This window comes from Notolepis coatsorum (genome assembly GCF_963971535.1).
Source record: "Notolepis coatsorum genome assembly, chromosome: 9".
Classification (NCBI taxonomy): domain Eukaryota; kingdom Metazoa; phylum Chordata; class Actinopteri; order Aulopiformes; family Paralepididae; genus Notolepis; species Notolepis coatsorum.
In genome coordinates, this window is record NC_140173.1 from 37,012,386 (window position 1) to 37,027,685 (window position 15,300).

General features: G+C 45.3%; 1 protein-coding gene across 1 annotated transcript in view; it reads right to left on the reverse strand.

The window, feature by feature from the left end:
- The window catches only part of wdr11 (WD repeat domain 11), a 191,267-nt gene that overhangs the window by 142,136 nt on the left and 33,831 nt on the right, over window positions 1-15,300 (reverse strand). The window contains exons 8-9 of the mRNA XM_084321104.1: window positions 7,526-7,703; window positions 4,780-4,880 (exon numbers count right to left, since the gene is read on the reverse strand). Coding sequence (XP_084177230.1) covers window positions 4,780-4,880; window positions 7,526-7,703 — 279 coding nt within the window. The remainder of the gene's footprint in view (window positions 1-4,779; window positions 4,881-7,525; window positions 7,704-15,300) is intronic.

Genomic DNA, 15,300 nt, shown 5'->3' on the forward strand with positions numbered 1-15,300 from the left:
GCAATGCAGGCTGCCGTGAGATGGCCAGTGTTTGACGCGGTGGTGTCAAATGCCATGTTGACAACCTGATCGGTGCAGCACCAGTCCTGCAGCAGCTTGCATGTCAGCCGGGCAATGATCGTTCCACATGCCTCATCAGTCCCCTTCATGTATGCTGGCACACCAAGCAGTTTGAGCCGCTCCGCGTCTCCGATCACCACTGTCAGACGCTCCTCCAACTGGCGCACATTGTTGAGCATTGGCGTCAACTTGCTGTCCCAGTGCAAGGTGCACATGGGAGGTGGTGTCCACTGTTCTTGCTGGTCCTCACTGATGGCCTGCAACACGTGGCGGCGCGCTCGGTCTGCTGTTGCGTAGGATGTGGAGACCATTGCCGAATTGCCACCGGATTCCTCGATCAGACCGCGCGTGAAGGCAGCATGCTGCATTGGTGTGATCTTCAACCGTGTAGCCAGTGACACAAGACTCGGCCGGCTGAGAATGTCTGATGGAATGAAGGCTGTGGTGCCAGTCTTCTTACGCTCACGGGTGGGTGTGTTCTCAGCCGGTGGAGCAGCTGTTTCATCTGCATTGCTGTCTTCATCACTTTCGCTTTCCAACACCACCGCCATGCTGGACCTCGCAGTCATCTCCTGCTGCTCCTTGGTAAAGCATGCCTGCTGCGCTGCTTCACGCTCCTGTCGCCGCTTCAACTTGGATTGCAGATTGGCATCCAATGCTCCAAATGTGGCCACTCTGTCGCCCTTCATGCTGGCCAGGAAAGCAATGTCCTCTGGATCACAGATCAGCTCCTCTGCATTTGGAGACCACAGCGGGAATGTGGCATCCAGCTTGTGCTCCATTGCGTCCACCAGTCGAGCTGTAGCCTCACTGGAGCGCCTGGCCTTTGGAATTTGCCGCAGCTTGTTGCTAGCATCGACAAGCGCTACTATCTTGACGCATGCTCGACGATCACTCACCATTGGAATATTGGCCTTTCCATAAAATGGCTGCACCTGCTCCAAAACGTCCTTAGCCGCATGGAACCGTGACAAGGCTCCGGTCAAACCTGGCCGCTTGGCATGCAGTTGCGTGTCGCAGTTGTGCAGCATGCACCGCAAGATCTGGCGACCACTTGGCAGTTTGGCACCAGTGATGATGGCATCTGCATTGGTTATGCTGGGGCCCAGACCAAAGACCAGGCTGCGGCTGCTCTGGCGGGAGCCTAAGGGCGGCGACGCCATCTTGTGAGAACTGGATAGCTGGAGATATAGTTGGAGAGCTGGATCATGTGGTGGGTGATGGTGGAGTTGGGGGAATTGAGTAAACTCTGATGCAGAGCCACACAGGTAAAGCTATTTATAGGCCCATCCCGCCCATCCCCCCAAAAATTGCAGGACCAGGTGCGAGATGAAACAATGTTGCAACTCACACACACACACACACATACACACACAGACACAGACACACACAGACACTAACAGCAGGCCATGTTGGGGGAGGACAGCATGTACTGATGTACCGTTGCACATCTAAATCACCTCGTATTGCAAAAATATTTTGCATGTATTGTTTTTACATGGATGGTAACACTTTTAGCACCCATACAAATCAATACGCTGGAAATGTGTATTTTGATGCACCCTAACATTTATATTTGTGTTTTCTCTTGTGAGATAATGAATATTTTAAGTCTAAAGCCCTCCTCCAATCATTAATCAAGTTCAATAATTATATTATTATAATTATATAATTTATGCCATCTAATCATCAGATATTATCAGTCAGTGGTTGGATATGGTTCTATACATTATTAATATCAGATATTATCAGTCAGTGTTTGGATATGGTTCTATATATTATTAACATCAGATATTATCAGTCAGTGGTTAGATATGTGTCTATATACATTATTAACATCAGATAATATCAGTCAGTGGTTAGATATGTGTTTATACATTATTAACAGCAGATATTATCCGTCAGTGGTTAGATATATACATTATAAACATCAGATATTATCAGTCAGTGGTTAGATATGTGTTTATATACATTATTAACATCAGATATTATCAGTCAGTGGTTAGATATGTGTTTATATACATTATTAACATCAGATAGTATCATTCAGTGGTTGGACATGCATCTATACATTATTTAGTATCACGCAGTAGGATATGTTTGTCTGCCTGCAGGCTAGACGATTTACTGTTTAAGTGTCAGAATAATGTCCTCGCTCCAGGCTGTAGTCAGCTCCTATATACTATAGAAGGCACCATGGCTCAGATAGGGAGAGAGGGAGGAGAGGGGGGAAGTGAGAGGGGGAGATAAGGAGGGAAGTGAGAGAGAAGGAGGGATAAAGGAGGAGAGAGGTGGAGGGAAAGATTGAACAGAGAGAAAGGGTGTGAAAGAGACAGAAAGAGAGAGACAGGAAGAGAACAAGAGAGTGAGAAATAACAAGCGTAAGGAGTGAGCTAAAGAAACATAGTAGAGAGTGACTTCTTAGTCTATTAAGAAGTCTGTGACTTCTTAGTCCATTAAAGACAGTAGAGTAGGTATGTCTTCTTAGTCCATTAAGCAGTATCGATAAGAGTAGTATTATCGATAAAATCCTAACGATACACACAGCTGTCAGTGGCTCAGCCTGGGCAACATAAGCTATACCACACAGCTGTCAGGTGGCTGTAGATGTGACTGGACTACTCAATGAACTAAATGTCAAACTGCAATTCAGCCAGATTTCAATGCACTTGTTCAAACCCAAGCCAGACTGGATTTCTCTCACTGAACAAGTAAAAAGTTACACATACACAGGCCTCATATCCCTCCTAGTTACACACACACAGTCCTCATATCCCTCCTAGTTACTCATACACAGTCCTCATATCCCTCCTAGTTACACATACAGTCCTCATATCCCTCCTAGTTACTCATACACACAGTCCTGATATCCCTCCTAGTTACTCATACACACAGTCCTCATATCCCTCCTAGTTACACATACACACAGTCCTCATATCCCTCCTAGTTACACATACACACAGTCCTCATATCCCTCCTAGTTACACATACACAGAGTCCTCATATCCCTCCTAGTTACACATACACACAGTCCTCATATCCCTCCTAGTTACACATACACACAGTCCTCATATCCCTCCTAGTTACACATACACACAGTCCTCATATCCCTCCTAGTTACACATACACACAGTCCTCATATCCCTCCTAGTTACACATACACACAGTCCTCATATCCCTCCTAGTTACACATACACACAGTCCTCATATCCCTCCTAGTTACACATACACACAGTCCTCATATCCCTCCTAGTTACACATACACAGAGTCCTCATATCCCTCCTAGTTACTCATACACAGAGTCCTCATATCCCTCCTAGTTACTCATACAAGTAAAAATAACTGAAAAAAATTTAAAGCATGTATTGCTTGTTGTATCAAGTTGATCAAGTGCATGTCTTTTAACATACTGTAAAACATCTCTTCAGTGTTTGTGAAGATTAACTAGTTGAAAATAAAATGGAACACTGATGTAATGATTGTTTGTTTTTACTGTTTATTACTTCTATATTTTTATATGTTTATTCTTCTGATTACCAGTAGCAGCTAATCAAAATATATAATTTGCTACTTTTTACAATGGGAGATAATGAATATTGAGCAGAATTAAGTTCAAGTTATCATTGGTTCGGCCCTCCAACACAGTTCAGGTTTCTCATGTGGCCCCTTTTTTAATTGCCCACCCCTGGGCTAACCCTGACCTTCAGATTACCAGACGACACTCTACCTCCTGAGCCACTGTCCAACCCTAACCTTCTGATTACCAGACGCTTCCTAGCTCCATTCTACCGGCAGCAATATGCTCTTGTGTTGATCTTAATATAATGTCTTGTGGAAGTGCTGTTCTGTTATCTGCCACCAGAAGGCTGTTGATCGGCCGGCTTAGCTATCTGTCAATCTCATTGTACTGTAAATATCTGAATATCTATCCATTAAAAACTTTTATCCCAGTGAATCTCTTAGTTAAATCATTGAACTGTCTCATTTGTAGGTTAACTCTCATCTTGTTATCTGCCAGGAAGTGCTTAGTTGTGCGTGGTGTTGTGACATCAGTGTGTGTTGGGTGTGTAGGTGTGGTGTTGTGACATTAGTGTGTGTTGGGTGTGTAGGTGTGGTGTTGTGACATTAGTGTGTGTTGGGTGTGTAGGTGTGGTGTTGTGACATCAGTGTGTGTTGGGTGTGTAGGTGTGGTGTTGTGACATCAGTGTGTGTTGGGTGTGTAGGTGTGGTGTTGTGACATCAGTGTGTGTTGGGTGTGTAGGTGTGGTGTTGTGACATCAGTGTGTGTTGGGTGTGTAGGTGTGGTGTTGTGACATCAGTGTGTGTTGGGTGTGTAGGCGTGGTGTTGTGACATCAGTGTGTGTTGGGTGTGTAGGTGTGGTGTTGTGACATCAGTGTGTGTTGGGTGTGTAGTTGTGGTGTTGTGACATCAGTGTGTGTTGGGTGTGTAGGCGTGGTGTTGTTTGACCACGATTCGATTCGATACATTTGAATCAGTTAATGCCCCAAAAAATTAAGTATACACAAATGTGGCTGGAAGAACTGATTCACTCAGCATGAATGTGGGAAAAAAAACAGTAAAAATAAAAATAAAAAAGATTTTTCTCTTTTTTTTAATAATTTCGATACATTTTGATTATAATCTATTCTAACATTTTCAAACCGAATTGATGCATCGTTACATCCCCAGACATCAGTGTGTGACATGAGGGACGTACTGATCATGGTGTTGAGGGAGAGGTCCTGGATCCTCTTCTGGTGCTGTCCCAGTGGAGCTCCACAGAAGGAGACCGGAGAGTAGAGCGGAGACAGAGCAGAGCTGAGACCCAGAGAGAGGAGAGAGTTTAGAAGTTAGAACTGAGCTGAGACACAGAGAGGACATTTAGATTAGAGGTTCATCTGTTTGTACTTGAGGAGTCCAGGAGGACGGTTGTCTTTAACCCTTTCACTGCCACACGACAGAAGGTTAACCCTTTACTATCACACAACCGCGGGTTAACCGGCTGTTGTGTGGCAGTGAAAGGGTTAACCGTCTGTGTATTGTCGCAGTGAACGGGTTAACCTGCTGTTGTGTGGCAGTGAAAGGGTTAACCGACTGTTGTGTGGCAGTGAAAGGGTTAACCTTATGTGTATTATCGCAGTGAACGGGTTAACCGTTTTGGTAGTGCGGCAGTGAAAGGGTTAATGGAGAATAAAAAGAAAACAGGGACAAGGGACCGACATTGCAGCCTCTATAAAAGACAGTATTGCTATTTTGACATTTATTATTATTACTTCTTGTGCCCTTGTCTCTTTCTCTTTCTGTGTGTGTGTGTGTGTGTGTGTGTGTGTGTGTGTGTGTGTGTGTGTGTGTGTGTGTGTGTGTGTGTGTGTGTGTGTGTGTGTGTGTGTGTGTGTGTGTGTGTGTGTGTGTGTGTGTGTGTGTGTGTGTGTGTGTGTGTGTGTGTGTGTGTGTGTGTGTACCTGGTGTTAGTGGTGAAGGATGTCGAGGTTTTTTCAATGTATATAATGTATATCAAAACAGAGGATATGGAGAGGGCTTCAGCGTTCTTGTTTTGTTTCAGGTAGGTGCTCTTTGGATTAAATCCGGGGTAGGATTCGTTTATAAAAGAAAGGTTGAGATCCAAGGCAGCTCTACACATTTTTAAAAAGCCTTTATTTGTTGGCTTACATTATTTAGAAAAATATTTAAAAAACCGACATGTTTCTGCCTACATGGCCTTCTTCAGGGTGTTGTGACTGTTGTGTCAGAGCCGTGTGCTGTGGAGCAGATATGAGTCACGACACCACGGATTTTCAAAATAAGAGTATCGAAATGAACTGAGCGTTGCTAGCTGCCGGAGCCATAGTTATTATAGCTGGAGCTGCGCTTAGGCGGAAATGAGACCCGCGACAGGATTTTCAAAATAATCGATATGAACCGAATGCCTATCGCACCAGTGCTACCGAAGTAAATCCATTCATCGCACAGACCGCTGTTGCTGTAGCACATGCGATATATATGTTGCACTGTACAGCCCTGGCTAACGGGAGAAGGGTTTTGGCTAACGACAAGGCCTCAGCCACCATTGGACTAAACAGCAGAAGAGACGATAGAATAATGAATTTAGTGTTCCATCAAAGACTTTTCAAGGACAATACGAAATGGGTAACATCTGAGGCTTTTGTTTATGTAATAAACAACGATTCCAAGAAAGGTACTACGCGGCCCAGTGTCGAATTCTTATGCTTACGGATTGCATTAAAGGGAGATGACAAAGATTGTACAGCCAGTATGAGAAGACAGAGAGAAATAAACACAATGCAGAAACTACACAACGACAACGATGGAGAGGTGATACTGGCTGATTGATCCAAATCTAACAGTGGTGTGTGTCTTGGTGCTGTGTGTGTTGATGTGTGCGTGTACCTGGTGTGTGTCTTGGTGCTGTGTGTGTATGTGTGTGTACCTGGTGGTGTGTGTCTTGGTGCTGTGTGTGTTTATGTGTGTGTGTACCTGGTGGTGTGTGTATTGGTACGGTGTGTGTGTATGTGTGTGTGTACCTGGTGGTGTGTGTCTTGGTGCTGTGTGTGTTTATGTGTGTGTGTGTACCTGGTAGTGTGTCTTGGTGCTGTGTGTGTTGATGTGTGTGTACCTGGTAGTGTGTCTTGGTGCTGTGTGTGTTGATGTGTGTGTACCTGGTAGTGTGTCTTGGTGCTGTGTGTGTTTACTTGTGTGTGTACCTGGTAGTGTGTGTCTTGGTGCTGTGTGTGTTGATATGTGTGTGTGCCTGGTGTGTGTCTTGGTGCTGTGTGTTTTTGTGTGTATACCTGGTGGTGTGTGTCTTGGTGTTGTGTGTGTTGATGTGTGTGTGTACCTGGTGTGTGTATTGGTGCTGTGTGTGTGCATGCGTGTGTGTACCTGGTGATGTGTGTCTTGGTGCTGTGTTTGTTTTTGTGTGTGTGTACCTGGTGTGTGTCTTGGTGCTGTGTGTGTATGTGTGTGTGTGTGTACCTGGTGGTGTGTGTCTTGGTGCTGTGTTTGTTTTTGTGTGTGTGTACCTGGTGTGTGTCTTGGTGCTGTGTGTTTATGTGTGTGTGTACCTGGTGTTAGTGGTGTGTGTCTTGGTGCTGTGTGTATGTGTGTGTGTACCTGGTGGTGTGTGTCTTGGTGCTGTGTGTTTATGTGTGCGTGTACCTGGTAGTGTGTCTTGGTGGTGTGTGTGTTTATGTGTGTGTGTGTACCTGGTGGTGTGTGTCTTGGTGCTGTGTGTTTATGTGTGTGTGTGTACCTGGTGTCAGTGGTGTGTGTCTTGGTGCTGTGTGTGTTTATGTGTGTGTCTACCTGGTGTGTGTCTTGGTGCTGTGTGTGTCTATGTGTGTGTGTGTACCTAGTGGTGTGTGTCTTGGTGCTGTGTGTGTTTATGTGTGTGTGTACCTGGTGGTGTGTGTCTTGGTGCTGTGTGTGTTTATGTGTGTGTGTACCTGGTGGTGTGTGTCTTGGTGCTGTGAGCTCTGAGTTCCCACAGCATCACTCTGCCGTCGCTGACCATAAGCCCCGCCTTGTTCTCGTTCACGGGGCAGATCACCATGCGGTACGGACGCACCGTCTTAGTCACCCTGATGACATCACACTGAGACCGCAGGTCATAGACCAGAGCTCCTCTGAGAGGGGGGGAGAGAGAGAAGAGAGGGAGAGAGGGAGTGAGAGAGAGAGAGAGAGAGGAGAGAGAGAGAGAGAGAAAGAGAGAGAGAGAGAGAGAGAGAAGAGAGAGAGAGAGAAGAGAGAGATAGAGACGAGGAAGAGGAGAGAGAGAGAGAGGAGAGAGAGGCCAGAGGCAGGAGAGAGAAAGAGAGAGATAGAGAGAGAGAGAAAGAGAGAGATAGAGCGAGAGAGAGAGAGGCAGATGAGAGAGAGAGGCAGAGAGAGAAGAGAATGGAAGAGAGAGAGGAGAGAGAGAGGAGGGCAGGAGAAGAGGAAGAAGAGAGAGAGAGAGAGAGAGAGAGAAGAGAGAAGAAGACGAGAGAAGAGAGAAGAGAGAGACGACGACGGACAAGGAGAGAGAGAGAAGACAGGAGCTCGCCTCCGACCGCCTCCCGCGACGCTCGTGACGATCCTCTCGAGTGAGAGAGAGAGTCGAGAAGAGCGAGACAGAACCTCAGCGAAGTACATCTGTACCACTCACTTTAATTCTCATGTTCACCCTCTCAGTTTGTTTGTCTTTGCTTCAACCAACTCTTATTTTTGTAACTCACTGTTGATTAGGAATCTTGAACATGGCAATTGATATTCACAATTCATTGATCTTGCCTTTATGATTTTGGCTTTCGTTTGCGACTAAATGTTTTCATTACTATGCTGTCGTTATGCATGCATCTTTTCATGGCAATAAATAAAATAATAAACAAACGCGCTGAAAATGACGTCAGTGTTGTGACGACCCTCCCCCACACTGTGTTGTCTTCCTCTGCTCTGGCTGGCAGAGCAGAACTGGGGAAGGCTCGTCAGCTAATTGGTGCACACCTGGGCCGGTGTGTCCCAGGCAGGATAATAGAGAGAGGCTGCCTCTGATCTCTGGCGAACTCCCCATTTGTTTTTGGTTCTTTGTTTGTCTGGATTGCTGTTTGTTGATTGTTTGGTTCTTTGGTAATTTTGGCTGTTACTTTTGGTTCATTTGTTTTGGTTGCTTTTCTTTGCTTTTACACTTACACAAGTATGCTGCACATACACTCATCCACACACTGCTGACACACTGATACTCATATATATTGGCTGCTCCTTTAAATTTCTGATAATAAATTCTTTGTTATTTCTTAAATTGTGCCCGTGTCTCCCTATTCTTGTTGCAAGCTTGAGCCAGTTCGTAACAGTGTCCTCTTACCGTTCGACGATGAGACTTGTTAGATCCTGATCAATCTGGCCAGTATTACGTCTTCGTCTGTTTGGCTCTCCATCCAATTCCTCTGCGTTGTGTCATTTTAATGGTCCCGACGTCTCCGACACTGGCTGATAAGATCCTTATCTCTCCCCGTTAGTACACTCCGCAAACCATAATAATTCTCCACCTCCGTAAGAATTCGACACTCCGACACAGCGTAATACCTTATGAGGAAAAGCAAATGGCTACTCTCTTTTTTTTTTCACTGTCCCTTTAATGCCTCAAACATTCTCTCGCTACCGACCACACCCGTAACGTTTGTTCACTGCCCCCTTCACGTCACAGTCCCGCTTCCCGCTTTCTGTGTTTTGAACAGTAATCAACTAAATCACTGTGCTCATATTATTACAGCTGGCATTCTCTCTGTGTCAAACTAGAAATGTTTACGGATGCACTATCTGTTCGTTTTTATTTGGCTTAAAAGATCAAAACAACCGTGTGCACAGTGAACTCACATCTTTTTCCTAAGCGCTGTTTCTCCTACAGCGCTGGTTCGCCTCCTGACCGCTCGACTCGCCGCTCTCTCCCAGGGCTGGCCGGCCTTGCTCGATCATGATTCTCCCACACACGATGACTGTTGTCCACTGTCGCCCCATTATTGAAAAAGTCTTTATCCGTTGTTCTTATCTCTTGCAAATCCGGCTGTCATCGGCAACCAACTGTTCCTGTTGTTTTTATCTCTTGCAAATCCGGGTCACGGCACCAACTGTTAGATCCTTATTTCTCCCCGTTAGTACAATCCGCAAACCATAACAATTCTCCACCTCCGTAAGAATTCGACACTTCGACAATGTGAAATACCTTACAAGGAAAAGCGTGGTTTATTTGATAAACAGAAACCTCAGCTCAGATGTTAACAGATTGTATTGTCATTGAAGAGTCTATTCTAATGATCTTTTGGTGTGTTCAGTCTATTGTCCTTTTGCTTCTATTCAGTCCACTGGTGGTCAGGCCTGGTCTTTAGCCTAACCCTCCTCGCGTTAGCCGAAGCTAATGATGATGTGGCATTCTTCCTCCCCCCCCCCCCCCTCCGTGGTGAGAGGAGAGAGAGTCTCTTCTGGTTTCTCCCCTCTTAGTCTCCGTCAGATTTTAGTCTGCCTTACACCCGGAAACACCGTTCGACTTATAGATCTTCGTCGTAGCAACGACGGCCCACCCCTTTCTGGTTGTCATGTGCCGCGCTGTCATGACAACCGCGTTTAACCTTTACACACATTTCAAAACGTTTCTCTACTGTTTCATTAAAGATGTACCTCTCTCCCTCCTGCTCTGGGCCTACAGTACACTCTTATCTATGTGTTCTTCCAAGGAATTCAAAACATTCTCTCGCTGGCTGCTCATTCTGCTGGCTACTGGACCACTGTTCTATCACCCTCTTCATAGGCAAACCATGCACATTTTGATCTCTCTGACCCGGCACCGTTTTAGCTGTGGTCATCTCCCCCCAATCTATACATCATATACATTGAATAAACCCCGTTTCTCTCAGACTGGAGGAAAAAGATCCCACTTATTTGACGGCGATCTCCTAAATCCATTTCCGGTTTGTATAATCATAATAAACGGCCAAATCGTATCGATTATTGCATTATGGCAGCGATCGCTACACACGGACGTGTGTATACAGTCCCGCAACAATATGTGAGTGCCGGACGCATTTCCCAGACGCACCGAGATCGACTCGTCCATTTCCGGTTTGGCAACACGCCGATCATCCACCAGGCAGCAGTATTGAAGCGTTGCAGAGTTGTGCATGCTCCCACTGCATCAGACGAGGCTCCGTGAGGGAATTATGAATAACATGGCGAAAAAATTAAATATGATCTCAATAACGTCGTACGCCGTGGATTGGCAGTATTCGCATGAACTTGAAACACGTCGTAAGCCGTTTCCGGCGTGGGATGTGTTAATGTTTGTTTTGGGAGGAAAGTGAACTCAATAATCATATTCTTAATTTGTTTTGTAATAGTATTGTTTTGGTATTTATGTATTGGGAGTACGACACTGAGGAGCATAGTCGAGCATTATCAAATTAATTAACAAATTATTAATTAAATTATTAATTGGAACGTTTAAAGTGAATAGACCCCAGGCTCTGTGTGTGTGTGTGTCTGTGTGTGTGATAGCGAAAGATATCTCTTCTATTTTTAGGTCTTCCATCACGCTGTTTAAGCATTCTACTGTGAAGCCAAGCATGTTTACCTGTGCAATGATCATTCTGTGTTCTCTAATATTACAGATAACCCCCCTGATGTATTTGTTGTAAATTAACACCTTAGGGAGGTGTCCATTCTTGAGGTTGGCTGTACTTTTGATTACAGCTTAGAAGAAGCCTTTCTAACCAAAGTGTTGAAATACCAACAGCTACAGCAGACCATCTCACAGCTAGGCTACAGATGTAAACATCTAGTTTTTATCTTTGGCAGCCTAGGGCATGTGCACAAGTTGGTTGTGAGGGGCCTACAAATAGCCGGTCTCCCCAAAAGGAAGGCCAAGCAGTTAGCCAGGTACTGCTCAGTATCAGCTATTATAGGAAGCCGCTCAATTTGGAGGAGGCGTTGTTACCTTTACCCATGATTCATGTCCGATGTGTCCGACAAGTAGTTCAGCCATACTGTATGTAACTGTGATGTGTGTGTGTGTTTGAATGATAGCTAATGCTGTCTCTTTTTCGCTATCAGGTGCCGCCCGTCCCTACACTGAAGAGTGCTGATTGTCTAATGGGTAACAGCTGATGACAATCACTTCAAGAGGGACGGGTGGACAGATATACCAGACAGCACACACTCATCCGCGCGCCTCTCTGTGTCAGTTACCAGTGACCAGGCTGTTGGAGGTTGCCATTGTTTACCACTGTTGTGTGGAATTATTATAACACTGCCCTTGATTTACCACTGTTTGTGTGGAATAATTGTTATAATACTGCCCTTTGTTTCCACTGTTGTGTGGGACTGGTCTATCGTGTGACCTTGCTGTTCACACCACTTACCTGGTAGGCATTATATTTGTGTTGGTGTAGCTACCAGGTGAGTATATATATATATATATATATATATATATATATATATATATATATATATATATATATATATATTGTGGCCTTCTGCCTTTTTGCCACTTGTGTGGAAGTAATATATATATATATCTATGTATTGGGCCTTCTGCCTTTTTGCCACTGTTTGTGTGGAACTATATTGTGCTGGGCACATTGTGTACAGTTGCTGGGGGATTCCCAGACTTGTCCTGTGACACTAGGTCACTAGGGCTTGTGTTGGCTCTTGTGCCTTACTCTATTATTATATTACTTGTTTGTTCTCCCCTTACCTTTCTCCCTGTTTGTTAATTGTTTGTGGGTTGTTTTTTCCCTTTGTTAAATACTCATATTACAGGTGGAGGTTTGAATTCCTGCCCCAGATAATAAATATAATTTACCTTTTGAAAGCGCGTTTGTGTTGTTTTACTATCTGCCGGGACCTTGCTTTAAAAGCATCTACTGAGGGGGTTGTTTTGTTCATGTGCAGCTTGCCTCAAGTTTCTATAATATGTGGTCATTAGACCTTAGCACATGACATGGGGGCTCAATGCCGGTCTTCTGTGTACTTGTGACATGAGGGCTTTATGCTGGTCTTTTGTGTCCTTGTGACATGGGAGCTTGCTGGTTGCACAATTGGATAGTTCCTTGTTGGTACATGACATGGGCATGTGACATGTGAACTTGTCGATTGGAGCGTGTCAGGTAGTTTGCGTCTTTTCATTTGGTAAGTTGTATTATTATATATCCATATTTCCGTGCTGCACACTTGACTGTTGTAAACCATTGTTGTGAGTTATGCTCTTAACCATTCTATTTTTTTCCACATAGGTAAAGGGTGGATCACCTGCTTTGGTTAGGGGGAGGGGGGCACGCGTCGTCTATTCCGGTGGAGTGCGCAATGAAATCGGTAAGCGACTGAAGATATGTGTAGTCCTCATTCCGCTAGGGAAGTAGTTTAGACGGGGTAGTTAGTGTTACCCAGTGTGATCCTAGTTAGGTGTTAGAACCGACATTTATTATTTTTATGAATGTTAGATGTGGACATTAAATCGAATTGGTCAGGTTGTCATACTGCATAATGTGGCTGTTGAGTGTTGCACAGGGACATTGTTGAGTACTATCAGTGAAGTGGCTATTTTGTAGGGCTTATTGAAGTCTGATTGGTTGGGTAGTATTGTGTGTTGCTACGGGAGTGTACTTTCTTTCATAACTGTATTCTGTGGTAGAGAGTAGAGCTATGGAAGTTTGTGATCAGGATGTTGGTGTGTCGGATCTTGATGGTGTTGACTCTGCACTAGGTTCGGAACATACCAGTGTTACTTCTGCTGGTGACTTGAGCGCACTGAGCGCTGAGCTGCGTTTAGCCTGTCTAGAGGAGAGGGCGGTTTTGCGCAGAGAGATTAGAGAAGAGAGGAAGGAGGAGAGAGACAGAGAAGAGAGAAAGGAGGAGAGAGAATGGGAAGAGAGGAAGGAGGTGAGAGACATGGAGGAGAGAGACAGAGAGAGGGACAAAGAGGAGAAGGCGGCTGATAGGGAATTTCAATTGGCGATGAGGAAACTAGAATTGGTGTGTGGTGACGCTAGGCGTAGCGCCACTTCCTCTCCAGTACTTTCCGACTCCCAGGCACCCTTTGATATTAGCCAGCATATGTCCTTGGATCCCCTTTTTCATGAGTCTGAAGTGGAGTTGTTTTTTACTGTGTTTGAACGCACCGCGCAGGCTCTGTGTTGGCCAGTGGGCATGTGGGCAATTATGTTGCAAGGCAGGCTCACAGGGAAGGCACGAAAAGCACATGCCGCGTTGTCGTTGGATGACAGCTTAAACTATGAGCGTGTGAAAAGCGCTGTCTTGCGTGTGTACGAACTGGTACCAGAAGCATACAGGCAGCATTTTCGAAACCACCGTAAAACTCCTTCCCAAACCCATGTTGATTTCTCCCTGGAGGAGAGACTTAATTTTGATCGGTGGTGTTCTGCGTGTGAGGTAAAAGACTTTGCATCATTGAGTGAATTGGTACTTGTGGAGCAGTTCAAAGCCACCCTGCCAGTCGAAGCTGTGCTATATTTACATGGGCAGGGGGTGTCAACACTCCGACAGGCTGCTATTTCGGCAGACGAGTTTGAATGTTCACGCAAAAGTGTTTTTGTATGTCCTACTGTATGTAGTGGAGGTGGCTCATTCACTCCTCGTGAGTCAGCATTCCAGCCACGCTCACCGCCGTCTAAGAGACCGGTGGTGTGCAATTATTGTAAAAAGACAGGCCATATGGTAAAGGGATGTCATACGCTGAGGAAGCGACAGGAGAAAAAAGGGTCAGCTCAGAAACCAAAAGGTGTGGGGTTGATTGGTACAGTGTCATGTTCTGACCAGAATAGCTCTCTGGAAAAAGAAAGTGATGACTGTTTTAAACCCTTTCTGTTTGATGGTTATGTGTCACTGTCGGGTGACATCTGTGACCAACGGAAGGTGAGAATACTCCGTGATACAGGTGGTTCTCAGTCATTCATCCTGGCTGATGTCTTACCACTAAATGAAAACTCTTACTGTCAGTCTAGTGCGATGGTAAGAGGTATTGAAATGGGGTGTATGCGCGTGCCGTTGCATAAGGTGCATGTACAGTCAGATCTGATCACAGGTTGTTTTCCTGTCGCCGTTCGCCCATGTTTCCCTGTGGAGGGTGTTGAGTTTATCATGGGGAACGATATTGCTGGGGAGAGTGTGATCCCTGTGTTGGAGGTTGAAAACGCTCCATTGACTGACTTGTGTTGTGATGAATTGATTAATAATCACCCCAATGTTTTTTCTGCTTGTGTTGTCACCAAGGCACAGGACAGGAAGCGAACTCAAGCTTTGACGTTGAGTGACGCTGAGGACAGGGGACCATCTATTGGAAAGATGGAAGAGGTTGCTGTAAGTAGCGTTCAGGGGAAGCTGGTAATTCCCAAGTTTGCTGACGTTTCACTACCACTGACTCGTCAAGCATTGATCACTGCTCAGCACAGTGATTCCTCCCTATCAAATTGTTTTGCGGCAGTGGCCTGTGCTACTGCTAGTAGGAATCAGACTTTTGTGATAGAGGAGGGGGTGTTGCACACCTAGACAGGGTGTAGGAGATTTGAGGTGTGGAGAAGACTGGAATACTGAGCGTCAAATGGTGTTGCCAATGGGATGTGGGCATCACATGTAAATGTTGGCACATGACCATTTAGGTATTGCTAAAACTTGTGATAGTGGGGACGCTAAATCAGGGGGTGCATCCGGCTCCCCTGCGCTCCATTCCGGACAT